The following is a 22,192-nucleotide window of genomic DNA, read 5'->3' on the forward strand; positions in this document are numbered from 1 at the left end:
TCTTTGAATAATAAAACAGAAGGTGTGGATAGAATCCAGGTTAAAGATGGAAATAGATGGAATGTCAAGCCGTCAGGCTGGGTGATTTACCGAGTTTGGAGGTAGATAAAGTGAGGAGCGGATGACAAAAGAGGCAAAAACGGCAGCTGGTCACGCCCGCCGAGGAAGGCCACGCTATGCCTCCGATTTAGAGAACTAAACGGGCTATTTGTATATTCAGGCCGCTAATCGGTTCAAACCTAGGCATTCATGCAAAGTATTTATAAGTGTGCTTCTATCTATCCCTCCCAGCTCATCATCCATCGTAGACACCTAACGCTCATGCATATGCAGCCCAGCCTAAATCACATTTTCGATTAGTCCATGGCACAACCAAGAAACAGGATGTAGATAACATACCGCAGTACAGCACAGCGAGGTTCTTGTCGTCCGTCGCTTGCTGGATCAGTTCATTCACAGTGGCCGTAACGCTTAGGGTCTTGCTCAGTTTCTTCGCAACAACAGTCAAAGCCCTATCAGCCTCACTTGGCTCATTCGTGGGTCGTTGATCGACTGTCGAGCCCGGTAGGACTGGAGGGCCATCTCCCGGTTCCTGCTCCTGTATCTTTTTCATCCGTAATGGCGATACTGTCCAGCTGTATAACGGATCGTACCGGAGCACGTCAAGGATCGTCATGATGCTGTAAGATTCCTGTCGAAGCGCTTCCAGGGTAAATTCACAGCAACGCCGGAAGACCCCTTCGGTCTTAGCAATCCCCATTCCGTCAACCAGATCGCGCGTTAGGCGGAACGGAACAACTTCTGGGACAGGTAGAACGCGCCCCTGCTCGAAGGCGACACCTAAATCGATATGTACGACTTCGCCAGTCCCCTCATCGAGTAAGATATTATGCCCGTGACGATCCCCAAGTCCAAGAACGTGGCCCAACATTGATATCGCTGCCGTGCTCTGGGTGTACGAGAGTCTCTTTCCAAACCAGTCGTCTGGGTTGTTGAACTTTTCCATGAAGAAGTACCGCAGAACAGGATGGAAGTGGTCGGTCACATTCCGGTAGGTTCGAACACGCTGCTCGAAGGATCGTGTCTGCACATCGGCAATATGCTTGCGGCAGGCGTTGGGTTTCATATCTTTCGGGTAGTATCTTTGATGTGCGGGCATCAAATATTCGTTAAGCGGTATTGTATGGGGGACAAATTCGATGATACCCGCGTTTGAGGTCAGAGGAAGTACTTTATAGGCCCTGATGCCCAGATTCCGCTGTCGGGTAGCCTGGTGGTCTTTGAGAAGGCTACTGACTTGCTCAAAGACTTGCTCCATGATAGCGTCCTGCCGCAAATCATCATTGCCCCCCTTGAACTGTGATACGGTTAGCAGAAATAATAGAAGCAGATCAAACATGATTCTTACAAGTTGCTTATACCGCACACCATTACTGGCCACTGCAGTGACAATTTTAGGCGCGCTTACACCAGACGCAATAGTAAACTCGGGGTTATACCGAATAAGCTTAGGGACATCATTATAGTCGCAGTCGATGCGGATCTCGATCTTCATGGTTGGGGGTGGTAGCCGTTGGGTTACGGCATCTTGTTCAAGACGTACGCCGGTCTGCAATTTTTTGAGCTGAACCTTTGCACCACTTTTAGTCTTGTCGTCCAACCGTTCGACGGCAAATCGCACATAGTTGATATTTGCATTGTGAACCGCCACCCACAACGGCCCTATCTTCCTATCACTCCTAAGGATGTCAGCCAAATGTGTGGCGGCTCGATTGCGTGACAATGCCGATTCATCTTTCCCGCCCTTGGATTTGCTGCTTGAAAAGATTTGGTACATTCCGTGGAATGGATGCTCAGAGCAAATCCGGAAAATCACGGCAGAGAGCAGACCCTGGAAATCATCGGATATGTCCAGGAGACGCGACGTTAGTTGGTTCATTAGAGGGGCAAACTTTCTACTAGGGACATCTGCAAGATATTTTGAGACTGCCCTGTTGGCAATGTCGCTGTACGACTGGTCAAGCCACAACGCGCAGAAGCGGAGAACGTCGTTATTGTATGCTTCGCTTTCCTTTAAGCAAATAAGATAGTTCTCAAGGCATTGCTGAAGGAAGGCTTCTCGACTGCGCTTGAGACGCTGGTACTCGCGGTCATCGAGATCGAACCATTGCTTTGTTTTTGCCCTATGAAACTTAAGGTTGTCTCGTTCTTTGCCTTCTGCAGTTCTAAGCATTGCATCAAGGGCGAGGACTTCCTTTTCCTTGCGATTGCGGAGTTGTTCAACACGCGAAAAGTCTTCCAATCCATCAGAGTTCTGCAATTGCTGGTCACAAAACATGGCAAACCCATGGTAGACTCGTCCGGCGTCTTCGGCCTCTGATCGGCCCTTCAGTTCCTTGACCGCAGGTGCTAGATAATTCTGAATAATCGCCTCTGGCTTCTCCAAGCGAGCTTCCGCGATGTGGTGACCTAGAGTAACAAGAAGTTCTGCCCGGCTCATAGGAATTGCTTGTTTGTGGATGTCATTCCTATCCCTGAGCTGTTGAAGAATTTGGATTGACGGCGCCATTTCCCCTTGATCCCATAGCACATTGGCTAGGTCGAACTTTGCCACGCCTTCGACATTCAGTCCTAATGAAGTGCTTTGATCTGAGAGTTTTGACAGGTATACAGCGGACTTGAGCGAAGCCTGCGCGATTCCATGATTTCTAGCGATATGTAGGGACTGACGGATGACTTTCACCTCGAGCAGCTGCGCATCATGATCACCCAAGTTGAACGCGGATTTGAGATAATCATTCTGCTTTATAGATGAGAACAGCGTCTCGTGTGAGTTCAGGATTTCGCCAACTTCGTGGACGCTAGGTACTTATTAGTGCTGAATTATTATTAGCAGGAAGCTCACATACTCAGTAGTTTTCAACCAGGATGTCCTTTCTGAAACCTTCTGCCATGCCTGGCTGACTTCATCCGCTGTTTTTGAATTTAGAACCTCCTCAATTTCAGTCAGGATGCCGAGGACCCTCATCGCTGTTCGCAAGGAAATCGCTGATCGACTATCGCTATCTATCAAAGCCAAACTGGTTGTCAAGCTTTCGTCAATAGATGCACGCATGTCAGTCAACGTTCCATATGTATTCAAGTTCTGAAAAGCTCTGAAGATGGTCGCCGAAGGGGATGAATTTAGCGGGGAAACAGGTATGTCCCATTGCCGCAGATTTGTGGCAGCCTTAAGCATGCTGCTAAACGGAACCGCAGCATCACCTGAGTTTCCAAGGGCACCAAGCATAGAATTAGCGATTCCCTGAAGATTGGTCGAATTTAGTGCCTTGAGAACACCATATGTATTCCCAGAACCAGTCATCTGCACCTGGCTGTCGTACTGCGCGCTTTGGAACAGGAGGTTTTTGAATCCCGAACTCTCGTGCTCGAGCGTTTCCATGACAGAATCCAGAGATGAGGTCTGCTGGATTCCGTAGAAGAAGTCTGGATCATCGATGTTCTTGAAAATGTCGTGCAGAAGTGTTGCTGGTGGCTCGTATTTAGCAACAGAAGACCGGCGCGAGCCAGACACAGAACGCGATGCATGAATCTCAAGGAACATGAGGGCTGTTTTAGGCATTCTGCATCTACTGGCAGCCGAGGAAGCTACTGCGTAGTCGATATCCAGCCAAGCTTCTTGTTCGACTATCGTCGTATGCTCGCCTGGTCGGGGTTGATTGCGCAGGTAAAGGATGCAGTTGATGATAAGTCGTAAATGGGGGACCGTCATATCTTCATGGCTTTGCAAAACCTCTTTGAAGATCTGCGATATACTCTCCCGTATCTCAATCTCTCCTCGAAGCTCCGCCAGCAGAGCATCATGCAGAATGTAGGGGAGTAGCCGGGCTGCCAAATCGGGGACGAGGTATAAAATACTGCTCAATGGCCCAATAACTGGATCATCTGATGCTGTTTTCGAAAGAAGAAGGCCGACATTGCGCGCCCAGAAAGAAGGTGAAAGACTGACATCCCATCCGCGTACACGGTCGCGTTCTTTAGCCTCTAGGGCACTTAAAGATACACCGGGGCACTGGTAAGGACTCCATGTGAGGGCCTTCATGAGTGAAGGAGGAATGTTGGCCGCACAAAGTTCAAAGTCGGGAAAGTTGGCAAGGTTAGTAACAATGAGCTGTAAGGTACGCTCAATGGGCCCTGTTTGGTTACTATTTAGCAGTATGCTGCAAAGAAGTTGGAGAATATTTGCCTTGGAACGGCAGAGGATATCAATATCAGACTGCGGCGAGAGGGGTCGAAAGAATGCAAGGTCCTGCTCTCTTAATAGTGCATCATTTATTTTGCCAGTAGCCGCAAAAGCTTTTCCGATCACTCTCGCAGCCCAAGACCGATATTCAGGACCGGGATTGAAATCTCGGAGAGTTTGGCATACGATGATGGCGTTATCAATGGCATCTTCAACATGTTCAATGGCTGTGAGGTGATACCCAGCCGCCCCGTTGGAGGTAGTACAAAGCAGCGAAATAATATGATCAGATATTGGTTTGTTGAGGAGGCTGCTCTTGGATTCGCGATCCTTTAGCACTTCGAGCAGTAGGTTACTTTCACTCACACTGGTTGAGCTGGGTTCTTGTCCCGCCGTGGCCTGCAAAGAACCAGTGAACCGCTGAAAACGTTCGGAAGAGTAATCGTCCAAGACAGGCGACTCGTAGGAATTGAGATATTCTTCGAACCATCCATAGAACGTTTGGATGTTACCAACAACAATCTGCAATTGATGTCCGTGCTGCGGGTTCATAGGGGGCGATGCCAGGAACCTTTTCAAGGATAGTGACGTAGAAACTGCAATCCCAGCCATTAGACCCGGGTTGTCAGTCAAATATGGCTTCCCGGCCTCCAGCAAATACCAGAATATTGACAGCGCATCCTCGGAGCAAAATATATCCACAAGGAATGGTTGAAGAGCATGGATAATCATTTCGAACGGGTAGTCACTCAGCATGACAGGACCAGCCACGCATACCAAGATCTTGATCTTCCGTATCACAGAGCAAGCATGTAGGGAGCCAAGGGCAGGATGGATTGATTCCAACAGTGTCCGACAGACATATGATGCTAAACTAGGAGACCAGATGGTCTCAAGTTCATAGCCACTACGTTTGCATAGGAACTCAAGTTCGTCGAGAAGGAACCGTGCTCTGAACGACGGTTGTTGGTTTGCCGGCAGCACAGTTCTCGCGTGGCCCTTGTCAGATATATGTTTGAACGTATTAAGCGCCTCTCGGAAACCTTCCCGTCTCGAGAATGCCTTTTCAACCTGCTCGTAAAGGTCCAGGCTCCCAAAAAATGTGGCTATAATTTGCGGGAATTGTGCCTCGATCAACGTCATGAACTGGTTAGCGCCTAGGATCTTCTTTAGTCGATTCTCCACGCCCCTGGGCTGACTTCCCTGCCCTGGAGGGGTACTTATGTCACGGGCTATAGTATATGCCTCTGCCTTGTAGAAAGAGTCTGCCAGGAGCTCAACGAATGGCCGACGCATAAACTTTGATAGTTCTGCAGCATCAGTCTCACTGGCGCGCATCATTATTTGACCAACAATCTCGTCTTGAGCATCACTTAGCATGTCCTCGAGACTAGCATAACCAAAAATGCTAAAGGGCATAGACATTACCGACTGCGTTTCAGTCCAGGTATAGATTATCTGAGATGAGAAAAGTCGAAATATCTCCGTCGCATCGGGAAGCCCCAGCGCTTCCGAGACCTGCTGTAGGCATTTTTCGGCGTACCATAGAGAGTGATGCACTTGAGCCGGAGTCTCAAAAATGTGATAAATGCTCCTTCGAAGTAGTGTGTGCCATTTAGAAGCAAGCTGGGCAAGTATGAACAATCGAACAGCGATGCCTTCTTGCCAATCAGGATCCCGCGGGAGACAATCAAGGACGTCATTGAATATAGCATCATGATCCTTGAGAAGAAATTGCCCAAATAGTTGAGGAATCAGGTTTCCCGCGTTAAACTTAACCAGCACGCCCCCTTCTCCGATAATCCTGAGGAGCGTCGTTCTAGGGGATGGGCTTGACGGGTCACTCAGGTACATGGGGTTCAAGCTCAGGACGTCTCCTAGGAGGTGGGCGAATGCAACCAGAACTGATGGAGATGCCCTTCCTTTCTTTAGAAAAACTTCGGTGAACCAGGTATAAATGTCTGCAGCCGAATCACTGAGATTGTCTTGAATTCCACTGGTCCATGATTTGACAACGCTGTCCATCATGCGAATACAAATCAGGTGTGAATTTTCACAGCGCTCCAACTCATATGATTGGAGACACTTTTCGCCTAGATCTTCAAGTATTCCGAGTAGGGATTCTCTCTCCATTTCAGCACATGACTTATAAACGTAAGGTAGAAATTCATGTGCTGCCAGAAAGTCAATTTGGTCAAGACTGGTCAAATACTCATCCAGAGCTTCATCTGCTAGTTGTTGAGAGGGGTCAACTTTGGCAGATATCCGCTGAAAAAGAGAAAGACGGATGGTCATGTAACGCTGAAAGCTAGCAGTATCATGAAATAGGGGTAGGTCTGTCCGATTCGCAGATATGATGTTTGACACCTCCTCGATTTGGTTCGTTGATGTCAAAAAGGGATCGTCCAAATCCATGTCCCCATCCCCCTCGTTGGCAGCAGATGTCTCTTTATGAGACTGTCTGTAGCCTTCGAGAACTCTGTTCAAAGGAGATACAAGTTCATAGAGAGCCTTGTGAGCACCAGCCGCTGCTTTGGAAAAGTATGAATCCAGAGGAATAAAGGGCGGGAATAATATTAAGGCAGGTAGAATGAATGTAGATTCGTATGAAGTCAGAAATGAGCATATGCTCTCCCATAAACGATGAGTATTTGTGTGTAAGACCTGTAGCCGAGATCCTGACTGCTCCGGTAGGCAAGAACTGTATATAACAACAGTTATGCAGAAGGACGTAAGTATCTGGACAATATCCGATGTGACATGCCGTGATTTGTCTTCGGATAATGCTTGCCAAGAGTGGAGGAAATGCTCAGATTTTGCTTGCAACAGGTCAATGATACCCAAATCATTTGGGTCAAGCTGTGAAAATTCCTGGATAGAAACCGTCTCTTCCGCATCCCACATATCATATACATCTAGTAGTTTGTGTATATCAAAAAGATAGCTCCATATTCTTTTGTTTGTGTGGTAAAAAAACCAACACTTCGCAATGATGCCTGTTGGGCCTTTAAACAAGACCCTAGTTTGGCAAAAGGGCCTGTTTGTACATGCCATGATTAAACTCAGAAGTTCAAGTGGGCGTGCAAATGCAGCAATCTGCGATGTTTGTGTTCTATCCACCGATGTCCCTAATGTATATTGTTAGTGCGTCGCGATTCAGACACAAGAAGGGCGCAACATACCAATGCTCCACGCATCTCTCAACCACGCACAAATTTGGCTAGATGCATTTGAAACAGATCCTGGGTTCATTTGGGTTGTCATTTTAATTACACTTGCCCATAACTCAAGAGATGCATCGGACAGAGTTGACGGCCCATTCAAGTTGACAAATGAAAGCATTGCATCCGTCGTCTCAGCCACGGCGGAGTAGTCCAGCAGGCCAAACTGAAGAATATTGTTCTGGAGATTACAAGCAGCCCTGGACGTGAACTGTGACGTAGATGCACGAGACGTTAAGTCCCATACTTGTTGCCAATGTCGTTTGAGAATCGGCGCATCTGCCTCGGGGCTGGCTGCGACACTATAGCAGAGCGTCGTTAATTTGGTTGCCAGTCATATTGTTTATATGCACCTACCTTGCAATCGCAATCATTGTCCAGGAAGATACGGCGCTATTGTCGTCGTGTATATTTGGGATTAATCGCTCCAGCAAGGAGACTTTTGACTCGATGGTGACATAATTATTGGGGAGAAAAGGAATCAACTGCAGGGCAGGCACTCTTCTAGCGCCAAAAGACGCGGTAGAATCTCGAAAAACATCGTCTATCTTCGACCCGAGCCGTTGCTTTTTACTCGGAGTTTCGCCCTCAGCAAGGGGGGACAACCGTGTAGCCAGCTCTTCAGATATCTCCATCAATCTTGCGATAACCCAGACTACTGTCCAATTATGCTCAGATCTAGCACCCTCGAGTCGCGGCCACAGGTGAAATTTTTCATGCGGTGCTGAACTAATCGAGTCGAACACCACCTCATCCACCTGGAGGATGTCCTTCTCAGGACGCTTGGAATACTCGCTCTGTAAAGTATTCATAAGCCCATCAATTGTATTTTCTAAATCAGCCGCAGGTGCTCTCCGAACTTCATCAGTGAGGATAGCCACAACAAGCATGGCAGTGACGAGCAATTCGTCCCTCAGGCCTATAAGCTTCGTGGCCCAGTGTTGTCGAATGGATGGAACTAGGTCAAGTAATATGTTTCGAGTGAGCTCTGAGTTATCGAATATGATTCTCATCGCCACTGTATTAATGGTAGAAAAGGCTGATTGATGACCACTTCCGGCAAGAGACGAGGACCTTACATATTTTGCCAGCGTAGGAAGTATGCTTTCGGCATTTTCTTGAATAGGCGCGTTTGCGACTCCCGAGAGTATCCTGATACATGTCAGGGCTTCTTCAACTGCCCCAGCAGACCCTTTGGGTTTCTCTCTAAGGGCTAGCGAGGGTGTCATCCTGGACGGTGTCGATCGGCCACCGCTAGCACTAAGGTAGTCATCCAAAATAGATGTGCGAGGGCTCCATGTGCTTCGTTGACTGTCTTCGTCATCCGAAACATCGATGATTCTGAGACAGAAGTGCATGACATTCTCCCATTCTTCCACGCCCAGGTGTTCAACATGTGGGGGGTAATGTAAGATCGTACTCAAGCACTTCGTATAGTCCACACTGAGAAGCTCAAAAAGAGCTGTCCCTGGATTGGCCAAGGCATCGGTGATATGGTCAAGAACAGCTCGAACTGACTTGGTCCGCAAGTTGCGCAACAAAGCATCAACAGCTGTACGGAGAACGGAGACACATGCAGACAGGCGCGAAGAAGCAGCTCCTTTGGAACTTGCTCGGTTATACAATGATTTCTCCGTGGAGATAAGACGGAATAAAGACTCGAAGATCTTGTGACAAGCCTTGTCGCTCATTGATTGCCTGTAAAGTGGACATACGTCAATATACAAGCATTTTAATCAAATGAGATCGATTCATAGGAAGCTCCCATACAGTTTCGAATTCCGCTTATTCTGCTGGAGAATATATTTCAAGTCTAACGGGCGTCAGAACACGGGAACAAAAGCATTCGATAATAAACAAACCGGCTAAGCCATCTGCGCGGTCCTTGATCTTCTCCGACGATAGAAGCGCAATCGCTCCATCGAGAGTAATTTCTCCCTTCATCGTCGGAGCGTCTTGGCTTTAGTTCTGGGCTGGAAAACAGTGGGAGCAGCTCTGTAGCTCATCCGGGAATGCTCAGATGCCCCATCATTCAACAAAAACCTGCGATATATGCACTGCGATGTGAAATACTTCGACTGGCGAAATTTGACCCGTCGCAGGTAACTAAAAATACTATATTCGCACGAAAATCCCCAGTTCTGGGGCTGTTTTGGTGTTGAGCTGACGGATCGTTGGTGGGTCACTAGGTAAAGCTCTCGCCGCCTTTGTAGACCGCCGGAATTTTGTCGCGTTCTCCGACCTTTTTTGTTGCTGGAACAAACAGTCTGATCTTCTTTGCATCGCATCCCCTCCGCCGCGCTTCGAGCACCAACTCGTTCGGTTCTGAGCATGGATAGCGCAGAATCCCTGGTTGGCCTTCGCGGCCTGTACCAGGACCTCTCTGCTCTCTCTGACTCGTCTCTTGTCAACATAGACCGACTCCGCGTCGAGTTGGAGACTCACATCCATGCATTTAGGTCCCTACTTGACAAGCCCGCAAAGAGCAATGCAAGCCGACAAAGTGTTCTATCTGGTATGAATAAACCATACTATACGACCTTCATAATTGAAATGGCGAAGAAGCTGTTGCGCTGACTTGTCCCACACCGAATACAGGGAAAATCACAATCAACGATGTGGAATATTCAGTCAACGAAGGATTCCAACAAGGCGCACTTCAGGTCGCCGACGCACTCGATATCGACGAATTGGTCGCGTCGCTGCTATTTCTCAGGGCCCAGGAAGCTGCTCCATTACTGGATAGGCCTCCTGTGATTGTCGCAATCATACAATTCCACGAACGCCGACACTTCTTGCTAGAATCATTGCGCCTCATCTTCCAAGAATCCTTCGAGGTGGAGCGGGAAGCAACGCAAGAGACGATGCAAGAAATGTTGGCGCATGTTGTCGAGATCAAAGACGGCCAATTACGGAACGCATCACTCTTTACACGCAAATGCCTGAAATCCATGGAGGATATCGAGAGGTGGCTGGCTCTCCTTGGTGAACAAATCCAAAAGGTTTCACTCGTTGGAGAAGCAGAAGATCAGGACATCATGGAAGCTATAGAGCACCAACGCACCACCTTGTTCCAACAACACGAATCGCTGGGTGCAATAATATGCTACCTTTTCAAGGGGCCATACACAAGCTCCGAGGATCTAAGAATACTGCTAAACCACCTCAGGAAGATCGACCGTTTCGATGGCATGCTTATCCACTACGTTCCATCCATAATCTCTTCGTTTGTCCAACACGGCTCTCCCGAGCGATCGGGTAACTATAATGACGCCCGAAGCCTAAACACCACCATTCTCGCCGCTAAAGATGGTCAGAACTGGAGACTCCAAACATTTCACTCGACGGTTATCGCTCTTTGGCTCGCAGTTTACAGTGGATGGGACTATGATGGGCCGTCGTCAGCACCACCAGGTGTTGATCTTGAAAAGGAAGCTGAAGAACGTACAAAAACTTTCATGTCGGCCCTAGACGACGGGGGCCTGGACCTCCTAGTCGCCATTTGCTCAGGTGTGAGTGGTGAGGAATGGAACGACCCAGTCCGCAGTGAATTGGTAACAATGCTGTTGAGAGAAAGTGCGTCTTCGATGAGGGAAAGCGGCTGGGCGACGCCTGAAGCGGACCCATGCTCTTCATATTTGAAAGTCTTGTTAATGGAGAACTTTGAGGCCTTTGCGGAATCATGTGTGGCGAATATGCCAGACGCTGTTCGAAAACTGAAAACCGAGGAGGACTCTCAGAGACTGGATCAAATTACCGCGCTGAGGGATGGATTGACTTCAAATCTCCACCGCAGTCTAGTGGAAGCCCGAACACATCTTGAGTCATTTCTGTTAATCATGGCCTTCGCATTCGAAGGCCGTCCGGACGCAGCGCAGGAGTTCTGGGCTGATCCCGATGGAAATCTATACGGCTTTCTGCAGTGGGCCTCCAAGCGACAGACCGTACCCAGGGTTAGCGCCTTTTGCGAACTACTATGTTCAATCTCTGGAGGAGAAGACAATGCCGCGTCTGCGCATAGGTTCCTCTTGGAAGAAGATAAATTCATGTCCTCAAAATTCAAGCGGTCCACATCCATGAATTGGTCGCAAATGTTCGCAGAACTTCAAATATACGCAACACGAGTCACAGAGAAGCCCACAACGACCCAAACCATTCAACGCGCCAGGAAATTCGAGCCGGCTGATACGAGTGAACCGGAAAGTCCTGTCATGCTCTCATGTTACCTCCGTCTCCTCGGACATCTTTCCAGACAAAGCACCACCGTCCGGGAATGGATGCTACATCACCCATCGTTCAACATTGTTAGCACACTTTTGACCCTCTGCAGTGGGCCATTACCCTCTCACTTACGAGCAACGGTGTTCCAAGCGCTTGCGGGTCTGATGACTGACAGGAGCGCTCTTAGCGGAAATGAAATGTGGCTCTCAATTGATCAATGGATCTCTAGCGGAGCTATGAGTGCCTCCGCTCACAACAAAGTTCCTCTAGTTTCAAATCCGCTTGTCTGGCATGAGCAGCAAGCATTCGAGAAGATTGGCGAAAGTTTCGACCAGGCCAATGCGTTTATCGTTCTTATACTTTCTCTTGTTGCCCCGGCTAACGATTCAGCTGCCTATCACCTCTGGTTGCCCTTCCCCGAATCGCTTGGCTCGTCCTACCGTATGCCGGGTATTGAACCGTACATTGACTTCATCTTGGGTCAAGCACTCTCAAGGAAGGTTCCAGATCTCAACGAGCGCCAATCTCGACTACTCACTCACAACTCTCTGGATTTCGTCTTGACGTGCCTGAAATCCTTCAACGAGCCCCTTGTTACTGCGCTTAGCGGGGCTTCGGCTACACCGGAGCCCAGCCTTAAAACTTCGACACTACTCACATATGTTCGCCTTCATCCGTTCGCGCGCATAGCCGAATGGTTGTATAATGAAGATGTGATAAAGGCCATCTTTGCAACAGCGGACCAAACGGTTGCCGAAATTTCGAAAGCTCCATCGGACTCTATTTTGGTATCATCCTTGGTTAAGAGCATTGAAGTCATGTATATGATCATGGATCTCCAGTCAACATATTTCAACATCGTCCGACCTTTCATAAAATCACAACCTGGAAGCAGACTTAACGTTGCAAACTCTTCCCTCTCCGCGTTCGAGGACTGCGTCTTGAACAATTTACAGATCATCCCTAATTTGTGTCTATATTGCAGCACGGGTCACCAACAGCTTACCGTCACTTCGATGGCTTTATTGGAGAAGCTATCGAGCTCCGAGCGACTGAACAAGCTCTCTTCTCCGGAACTGTCCAGGTGGCGGTCATCGAACAAGATCGTTGAGGTGTTGAGTACAGAAGTTGATGCGGACGCTGTCTCTCGTCCTTTCGTGCTTCAAATGCAACCCGACCCGAGGGAGCTTGATTCTGGTCCGCTAGCTTCAGGCTACATTATACGTCAAAGCCTATTACAACTCCTCAATAGTTGTTTGGACATGATCTCGGATCGGCCTACAGTTGCTCACATGCTGCTTGGTTTCGGCTGTGTGGGCAACCTGCTCGATGTTTCTCCCGACGGTTTGTTTGACAACGGAACGTCCTTACTGCACGCCATTCTAGCTTACGTGCAAAGTTACCCAGGTGAGTTGGACGGTAACATTGTGCCATGGATGTTACACTCGAAACGTACAGCTTTTGAAGTATTGAAGCATCTATGGTCGTCGAAAATTTCTTCGTATTATACGTTAGCGGAGATGCGTGCCAGTGGCTTCCTTGTCAGCTTGTTTGCGAGCCAGCCTCTAGTTGGGCCAACCACGGAATGGGACGGCTTGCCACTTGCGGCCGAGGATTTCTGGGTGTGCGAATCGACAGTCGCGCTTGCGGAATTCTTGTTGTTTAGAAGTTGTCTATTCGACTATGCTGCAACGGAGATTCGCTCTGCGGCAAAACTTGGCTCGCCCACGTTACTAGAGAATATCCTGTCTACGCTGTTCGGAAGCTCCATTTTAGACAATGGAGAAGTCCTCCCAAACCCGACCGTGTTCGACCTTTTCGATTTCGCGGACCTTGATATTCAGTTCCATGCGCTGACACCAGACGTGGAGTTTCTCGCGGGGCTTAACATTGACGTGTGCGCAAAGCCGCAAGCAGACGGCTCTTTTGCATTATACGACATTCCCCAAGTGGAAGCACTTGTACAAGCCAGAAAGGAAGACCGATTAGCCGACAATGAGCTGCGTCCGCAGGATGTTGAATTGTTCGATGCTGAAGGGGAAAGCTTAACTTTGTTCCTGCAAGCAACAAACCAATCCCGAATAATCAACTTCAACCGGCGCATGGCACTCCGCTCCTGGGCTGAGTTACTCACCACCATACTCACTTGCTGCGAGTTTGAGGGTGGACGAAAATTAACGTTCATCCTACATTCCATTCAACTAACACTACCGAAGCTTGAGGGTGCTATTGAGGAGAATCTCCCTGAAGGTCTTGAGCTGGCCCGATTAGCAGAGACGTTGGTTGAACATTTGGAGCCAACGCCAACCAAATCGACACCTCCGAGGCGTAATGGGGATATTGTTGATGAGAAGCTCCACCAACTATTCCAAATCTGTACTCGAGGTATCGTTCTGTCCACTGGGAGTGTCCATCTAAAGGAGACTTTCTACAACATCTGCGCACTCTACATTGCCCGTATCGCCTCCCCCAGTACTGGAAATGACAGCATGAGACAACACTGCCAGCAAGTAGTCAAATCGTCGGGTAGCGCTCTCATCGAGGCTATTTGCGACGATGCCTACACCGGCCAGGAAACGTGCCGAGTTTCGGCCCTTGTACTACTCAATGCTCTGGCCACGCTGGACAGAAAGGCGGATGCCATGTTAGCCGAATCAATAGCCCAGTCGAATTACCTGAGTTTATTCCTCGACAGCATTCGAGTGTTGCCGGTCGAGCTTAAGAATGCGCAAACCAATGGTAGGTGTTTCTCATTCGTCAGTTAGTCGCGAGTCACTAACCAAGAATTATAGACACGCCTCTACTCCTAGCATATTACGAATCCCTACTATCCTTGCTGCAACAGCTCTGCCAAACAAAACCTGGGGCAACTCATGTACTAAAGGCTGGCTTATTCCAGGCTGTGCGCGATTCACAGTTATTCGCTGCGGATCCTGATCTTGGTATCGGTATGTACTTATGCATTCTCAGCAATTTCTTCACCTCGTTCTAACAATAACAGACATCGATAACGCCGATGCTCTTCGGAAATACTACGACCTTCTCGACTCGGTGCTCCGAGTCATTGTCACGGCAGCATTTTCCCGGGGATTCCACAACGAACAAATGGTCGAGCAGACCCGGGCATTCCTCACGGAGAACAGGCAGAGCATGGTGGGCATATTCAAGCGGTTTGCTAAGATTGGCGGATCTGGTGCTGCCGACCACCACAACTCTCTTACCAGCATTGCGAAGTCATACACGGCCCTTGTTGCTGCTACAGACTTTTTAGAGGTACGTTCAATCATTTCTCCATCTCATCTCAAGGTCTAACTTTTCATCTCAGGTTGAAGAAAGCGTAGTCCAACAACATATCGGGCCGCAGCTATTTTCATAAACCTGGTTTTGCATAAGAAGTCTTGGTGCATGGAAGGACTGGTGTATTTACGGGATAAAGCATATGGGAATTGATTCTACTATACATTTGACTCGCGAACTTTTCATAGCACGTCAACGAAAATAAACAACACTTACCAGCTCTTCAATTGCCAAGCCATTCCAAGCACGGATACGTACAATTTAAGTAGTGTAAAATAGGAGCGCTTCGCGGTTTTTCGGCTTCATGATGTGCTGGCTTATGTCATCATGTATTATCTTATCTCCGGCTCCAACGTCAATTGAACTGCGGAGGTCCCTCACTCCCAGCTTCCTTCATATCCCAGCTTACCATCGCATCAACCAGCAAAATATCGAGGAATTCTTGGAACTGGAAGCTTCTTGCGATGGTCTTCGTGGTCCGAACACTTTTCGGGTCTTTGCTCTGAATGCTTCCCCTTGTCTCCCTCTTCTAGATAGAACCGGGTAGATGCAGCAGAACTCGAGGGGCGCCCCCGAGCAGAGGAGCGGTAAGCGCAAGGTTCCTAGCAAGAGGAAGCTTACCGATCAGGAGGAATCGCCCCAACAACCTCCAAATCAGCAAGCGACCATCTCGGAGCTCCTCCACCGGAACAAAGCGCAAGACGAACTTCCATCGCCAACGACCAAGCGAGTGCGAGCATCTCTCTCGTCCCTACCACCGAACCAACCCGGCTCCGGCGAAATGTACAGCTTCTCAAACGCAGGATCAAAACCGAGTGGTCCGAATACTGGAGGCCCTGTCTTGTCGAATTCCGCCCTCCAGCCTCGCCCTGGCAATGCGCCATCCCATCAGAGCAACTTCACGCCGCATACTGGAGCGAAGAGACTGGTTGTGAAGAATTTGAAGACGGGCGGCCGCTTAAATCGGGATTCATACTTTGATAAAGTGTGGGGTCAATTAGATGCGGCCTTATCGGCAATCTTTAGTGGCGGGAAGCCGGAGATATCACTCGAGGAGCTATACAAGGGGGCCGAGAATGTATGTCGTCAGGGCCGGGCTGCGGAGCTGTCAAGGCGGCTTCAAGAACGATGTCGGGAGCATGTTGTAGGGAAATTACATGATTTTCTAGTCGACAAGGCCCAGATGGGATCCAATATCGATACATTGAGGTCTGTGGTAGAGGGGTGGAAAGTATGGCAGTCAATGTTGGTATGGCTGCCTCCTCTACCATGGTGCGAATATTCTTATACTGATATCTGCAATAGGTTACCGTGCGCTGGATCTTCTATTACCTTGACCAGTCCTTTCTCCTTCACTCCAAAGAACATCCCGTAATTCGAGAGATGGGATTAATACAGTTCCGACAGCATATATACTCCGATTCCACATTACAACAAAAGATACTCCAGGGCGCCTGTGATCTCGTCGCTGCGGATCGCAACGAGGACCACAGAATCCTTGCCGACTCCTCACTTCTTCGGGATTCTATTGAACTATTCCACGGTCTTGATGTTTATGTTTCCGGGTTAGAACCTGTGCTTATTGCGGGTTCGAAGGAATTTTTTTCCCTGTGGGCTGAACAAGAAGCATCCGGATATCTCGCGTCATATGTGGAAAATAGCCATCGCTTGATTGAGCACGAGATGAATCGTTGTGAACAATTTTCGTTCAACAAGACCACTAAACAGAAGCTGTCTGAACTGCTCGACCAAACTCTAGTAACAGACCAGGAAGATGTCTTGTTGAATCAGAAAGACATTCTTGGTTTGCTGCGAGTAGGGAACAAAGTTGCTCTAGCACAACTTTACACACTCCTTGAGCGAAAGGATCTTGGCGCCAAACTGAAAGGCGCCTTCAGCGCATACATTGTGGAGGAAGGGACGGGCATCGTTTTCGATGAAGAGAAAGATGCGGAAATGGTGGCCCGTTTGTTGGACTTTAAGAAGCAACTTGACAATATCTGGAATGAATCATTCCGTCGAAATGAAGATCTCGGTCACACTCTCCGCGAGGCCTTTGAGACTTTCATGAACAAGGGCAAAAAGTCGGACTCCACGGGTGGTACTGACAACCCGAAGACCGGGGAGATGATTGCGAAATACGTAGACAGGCTTCTCCGGGGAGGATGGAGACTAGCCCCTACGCGAGAAGCAGAGGACATGCCACTCGCGGATGAAGATGCGGAGATCAACCGACAGTTAGATCAGGTGTTAGACCTGTTCCGCTTCGTCCATGGAAAGGCTGTCTTCGAGGCTTTCTACAAAAATGACCTTGCGCGTCGCCTCTTGATGGGCAGAAGCGCAAGCGATGATGCAGAGAAGAGCATGTTATCAAGGCTCAAGATAGGTTTGTTTTGCATGCAGTATCCCGTTCTCTATTGTATACAGTCTAACTAGGTTCTAGAATGCGGCTCGAGTTTCACGCACAACCTCGAATCCATGTTCAAAGATATGGAAGTCGCTCGGGATGAGATGGGTGCTTATAGTTCCATTCAGCGAGAGCGACAAACTCCTCTTCCAGTTGATTTGCACGTCAGTGTGCTATCCCAGTCGGCATGGCCAACATACTTGGATGTCCCAGTGCGGATACCGCCGGAGATCGCAACCGCCATCAGCGACTTTGGGAGGTTCTACGACAGCAAATACAATGGTCGGAAGCTCACATGGAAGCACCAGCTAGCACACTGTCAGATACGGGCAAGGTTTCCGAAAGGAAACAAGGAACTTGTCGTCAGTTCATTCCAGGCGGTTGTGCTACTCTTATTCAATGAACTCCCAGATGGGGGCACACTTAGCTATCGCCAGATCCAAGAGGCCACCACACTATGTAGGTTACCTTGTCTGAATACTTTGCTACTCAATCCATTGTTTACTAACACGTTCCAGCGGACAAAGAGCTTACGCGGACGCTCCAGTCTCTTGCATGCGCCAAATACCGAGTTCTCAGCAAGAAGCCTAAAGGTCGGGATGTTAATGAGACCGACGAGTTTGCTTACAATCCAACGTTCACCGACCCGAAAATGCGAATCAAGATTAACCAGATCCAGCTGAAGGAGACGAAAGAGGAGAACAAGACGACTCATGAACGGGTCGCTGCTGATCGTCACTACGAGACTCAAGCAGCAATTGTGCGGATAATGAAAAGCCGTAAGAGCATCACACACGCCGAACTGGTGGCGGAAGTCATCAAGGCGACGCGGAGCCGCGGTGTTCTTGACCCATCGGATATCAAGAAGAATATTGAGAAGTCAGTTCCTCCACCATCCATTCTCTTAGGCATAAAACCGCTAACCGTGGATTAAACAGGTTGATCGAGAAAGATTACATGGAGCGCGACGATGGAAACAGATATCAATATGTAGCCTAATTAGATACTACTTACTACCTTGTCTTTGGACATGTTGTACGAGCTCAAGAGCATTCTAGCGTTTTTTTGACCAGTCAAGTGTAAATCAGAACTCCACCATTCTCTACCAGTCTACCTTGTGTCTTGTATAATCTATCCAACACGCTACTAAGCTCTAAGCCTGCCCCTCCTGAGGAAACCTCGCCCCACCCTGAGCCCTAATCTCATCAAGAATTTCCAAAACTCTTACCGTCTCGCCATGGCTCATAATCTCATTCTCTTTCTCCCCCCGGCTAATACTCCCCGCCACTGCATCAGCCTCGAAGTAGAACCCCATTCCCTCCAGCTCAAACTCATGCCTCCTCCCTTTCTTCTCCGCACTTTTGCCCGTGCTGTCAATCTTAGGATAAACTGTGAAAGCACGCGGCGATGACGCCGCTGGTCCCTCAACGGTTATATATCCCTCGCTTCCCTCAATCTTCATAAACACTTCCGGAGTCCTAGCTTCCGTTGTAGACGTCAGGATACCCTGGCGACCTGTGGATGGGTAATGAAGTATAAACGACGAGGCAATATCAATTCCATCCCTAAGTACCTGAGTCGCAGTGACGCGCGGTCTCTCCTTTAGCTCCGAATCAAGGGTGAGTAACCCCCAAGTCAACGCATAGATGCCAATATCCAGCAAGCTCCCAGCGCCCATTCCCGGGTCTTTCAACCGCGAGTCAGCAGGCAACGCCGCAATATCCATGTCGAGCCCAAAATCGCAGAAGATGCGGCGGACGTCGCCGATTACCTTGTCGGTATAGAGGGCTTGATGCAGCTTGGAGGCTAGCGGGTGGAATCGCGTCCACATGGCTTCCATGATGAAGACGCCCTTGGCCTTTGCGGCGGCGAGGACCTCGCGCGCTTCAGAGGCATTGAGTGTGAATGCTTTCTCGCACAGGATGTGTTTTCCGTGAGCGATTGCGTCGAGGCAGTGCTGTCTGTGGAGGCCGTGGGGGGTGCCGATGTAGATTATGTCGACGGCGGGGTCAGTGTAAACCCCGTTATAGTTGGGGTATACTGTTGGTTTAGGAGAAAGGGCTGGCAGGTGTTTTGTGAGGAAGGCGTTGCCTTTCTCGAGCGAGGAGGAGCCGATTGCCTGGATGCTGTGCGTTGCGGAGGGAGATTTGCGAGGAATGGTTATGTCTTTTGTGAACCAGGAGGAGATGAGTCCCGTTCCTTGGGGGCTGTTAATATGGTTACGAGAGATTTGGGATAGTAGTTTTACCGATTATGCCCCAGCGGAGGTTCGGAAGGGATGTGTCGGTAGAGCCCATTGTACTTATTTATTAGGGTTGATTCGTTTATAAAAGTGAGGTTGACGGACTCTAAATGTGGAGGAGGGCTTCCAGCAATATTAGAGTCGGGCTATGGTCAGGTATATATGACCAGCTTATCAGTGAGAACCCCACTTCTCATGGACTTTGCTAGGGAGTCAAGACAATAGAATGTAAGATGTCCTTAAGCATCAGCAGCGGTTGTGTTGTTGTCCCCGCGGGAAATGGGGTTAAGTCCGTCTCTCCCCGACTGCCTCTTGTCTAGGTGGGTCCCAACAGTGAGCCGAAGTATAACCAAGCAAACCAAGGTGCATTAGGCTAGTTCATGCATTTACTGAATCGGGCTTCCAAATGCTGGTACGGGCGGGTTAACGGACTGGTAAATATGCTGAAGGGTAAGTCTTGCAGCGCGCAGGTCTGGTGCTTCGTCTTCCCAGTATGTAATTCCCGCAATACAATTGTCCATCATTGCAGTCCAATCTGGTGGCATCACAATGTTTTGGCTCCTCGCAGCTACAAGCACCAGGAGACCTTTAGTAAAAAGGTTGCGTCCTGCAAACCAGGATCCATGATGCCGATGTCTAATGAAGCAATTGCGGATGTGTTTAAAGATATTTTCCAGGCATAGGTTAGCATTCTGCGCATATATCGGCATATTCGGATCCTGGGAGCTGGAATGTGCCGCCAAATACAAAAAGGGTCTCCAAATTCGCTCACGGAGATCTAGGTACCGTGCGTGTAGGAAATATGATAATTCATCTGTAGTGTCGACGCCATCAAATTGGAACATGGGAGGAAAGTTCTCCAGCCACTGAACGGTTTGAGCATCGAGCTCCTCAGTGATGCGCTGAAGGTGATGAATGGGCCTTTTTGTCCATTCTTCCGGATTCAGATGGTACAATGTGGCAGTAATGCGGTTTGATATTCGCCGACCTGCAACCTCTGATAGGTAATAGTACCAGCTGCGTTCCGAGCTGGTAGCCAAAGTCGTGGTTAATCCAGCTTGAGTTCCACCATCTGGATATAATACACTATCCGGGGGAGAAGGGAAGGCATCGGAATATTCTACCTTGGCCAATTCTGTTGGTGGCAACGCAATCTCCTCTCTCATTTCGCAGTCTGACTTCAGGCAGGACCAGTAAAGGCGAGATCTGACAGTCTCCGATGACTGTTCAATAGGTTGGTTGAACGACGAGGATTGTAGATGGGTTTGGAAATAGGTACAGGCTCGGTTGAATGATAGTGAGGCTCGTAGGGGTCGCATTGTATACATTTCGTAAACACCAACGAGGAACGCACATTGAATAGCGATAATCGAAGGATCTAGTAAGCCGATTCGTTTGCGTGCCGCATTGTAGTATGATTCAGCAGTAACATAGTCGCGGCCGTCCAGGCGGGACCTACCTCGTGGTCCCACAGTATCAAGTCGGAAAGGTCTAGAGACTGTTCCCAAGGCACATGTGATGAGAATCAAGCAGGACGGTCCATCCCATCGAAAACCATCTTCCTCAATACGGAGAGACAGTTTTCTCAACTCATGAGGGTCCAGGATTGGATTCTTTGTGTGGACGTTTTCCAAGAAGTTCTCTATAAGCAAAGAAACATCTTCCTCGCGAATTCCACGACCCCTAGACGACACTCCCTGCTCCACAGCCTCTTCAGGGCGGGCCGGTTTGAAGAACAGCTTGTCGACTTCGTTCGGGTCACAAAGACCACCAAGGGAGGGCCATTTCAGGACACGGCCGCTGGCGCATTTTGCCTGGAGTTGCTGGGCTTCTAGCAAAAATGTGTATTCTGTACTCTTGTAAATCGTTTCGCTGGGGGACGTCGTTAGCGTCAAATCAGAGCCGGCACTTTCCGCAGGCTCCTGTGGAGCGTTTCTCGCACCCGGAGTGTCGGGAAATGAAGTGCGTGAACTGCTGGGGTTTTGTTCTATGAGTCGGATAGCATAGTTTACGCGATCCAGAATGGCAAGACTCGCCGGGTCGAACCTGGAAGATTGTTAGGGTGGCTTCATGCAGAGCGGACCAAAGGTCTTACGAGGAGAAGTCTGTGGAGGTATCCTGATAGACGCATTGGAATTGCAGGGAAGTACATGTTCCACAAGAAGGACGCTGATTGTCACATTTAGACTGGTCACCTAATTAGCCATCCTGTATCAGACCTGTACAATATCCGCAGTACCTTTCTCATGCGGCAGAGCTGGCAGGCCGTCACGGCCCGTCTGCGAGGATACGCGTTGCGTGGTGCGCTGGCTCGAGGCCTCTTCGCAGCCGGGGGATCTCCGGCACCATCTGCGTCGTCGGTGCTTCGTTGACGACCCATTTGCTGCAGATTCGAAAGGTGGGCTTCGGTGCACCTGAAGGGAAAATTCAAATCACAACCTCGAACCAACCGATAAGGTGACACCAACGTCGATGTATGCAGGAAGATGGAGAGAGTTGTAGGAAGATTGCCGGTTTTCCCCGCTCTAAAGCAAAAGGAAAAAGCAACGGACTCCAACTAA

At 49.0% G+C, this 22,192-nt stretch overlaps 5 protein-coding genes across 5 annotated transcripts; 2 read left to right on the forward strand and 3 right to left on the reverse strand.

Annotated features, from left to right (window-relative positions):
- Positions 1-319: 319 nt before the first annotated feature.
- On the reverse strand, positions 320-9,408 carry atmA (DNA-binding protein kinase TEL1; the record flags this gene model as incomplete). The annotated part of the gene is made up of 8 exons (XM_041698298.1): positions 320-339; positions 400-1,357; positions 1,409-2,861; positions 2,910-7,371; positions 7,426-7,766; positions 7,822-9,162; positions 9,235-9,277; positions 9,327-9,408. 8 exons carry the CDS (start codon positions 9,406-9,408, stop codon positions 320-322), a joined length of 8,700 nt encoding a protein of 2,899 aa, XP_041551496.1.
- Positions 9,409-9,795: 387 nt separating this feature from the next.
- APUU_12131S (nuclear pore complex Nup192/Nup205 family protein) lies at positions 9,796-15,061 on the forward strand (the record flags this gene model as incomplete). The annotated part of the gene is made up of 5 exons (XM_041698299.1): positions 9,796-9,979; positions 10,063-14,424; positions 14,478-14,633; positions 14,687-14,958; positions 15,011-15,061. The coding sequence occupies 5 exons, from the start codon at positions 9,796-9,798 to the stop codon at positions 15,059-15,061; spliced, it is 5,025 nt and encodes a 1,674-aa protein (XP_041551497.1).
- A 468-nt stretch (positions 15,062-15,529) lies between these two features.
- APUU_12132S (cullin family protein) lies at positions 15,530-18,388 on the forward strand (the record flags this gene model as incomplete). The annotated part of the gene is made up of 5 exons (XM_041698300.1): positions 15,530-16,231; positions 16,288-17,368; positions 17,426-17,848; positions 17,908-18,268; positions 18,328-18,388. The coding sequence occupies 5 exons, from the start codon at positions 15,530-15,532 to the stop codon at positions 18,386-18,388; spliced, it is 2,628 nt and encodes an 875-aa protein (XP_041551498.1).
- Positions 18,389-18,542: 154 nt separating this feature from the next.
- Positions 18,543-19,686, reverse strand: APUU_12133A (Gfo/Idh/MocA family protein; the record flags this gene model as incomplete). Its single annotated transcript, XM_041698301.1, has 2 exons — positions 18,543-19,588; positions 19,638-19,686. 2 exons carry the CDS (start codon positions 19,684-19,686, stop codon positions 18,543-18,545), a joined length of 1,095 nt encoding a protein of 364 aa, XP_041551499.1.
- Positions 19,687-20,017: 331 nt separating this feature from the next.
- Positions 20,018-22,011, reverse strand: APUU_12134A (uncharacterized protein; the record flags this gene model as incomplete). The annotated part of the gene is made up of 3 exons (XM_041698302.1): positions 20,018-21,677; positions 21,727-21,818; positions 21,871-22,011. The coding sequence occupies 3 exons, from the start codon at positions 22,009-22,011 to the stop codon at positions 20,018-20,020; spliced, it is 1,893 nt and encodes a 630-aa protein (XP_041551500.1).
- Between the last annotated feature and the right edge of the window lie 181 nt (positions 22,012-22,192).

Source organism: Aspergillus puulaauensis, chromosome 1 (assembly GCF_016861865.1).
Source record: "Aspergillus puulaauensis MK2 DNA, chromosome 1, nearly complete sequence".
In the NCBI taxonomy this organism is placed as follows: Eukaryota; Fungi; Ascomycota; class Eurotiomycetes; order Eurotiales; family Aspergillaceae; genus Aspergillus; species Aspergillus puulaauensis.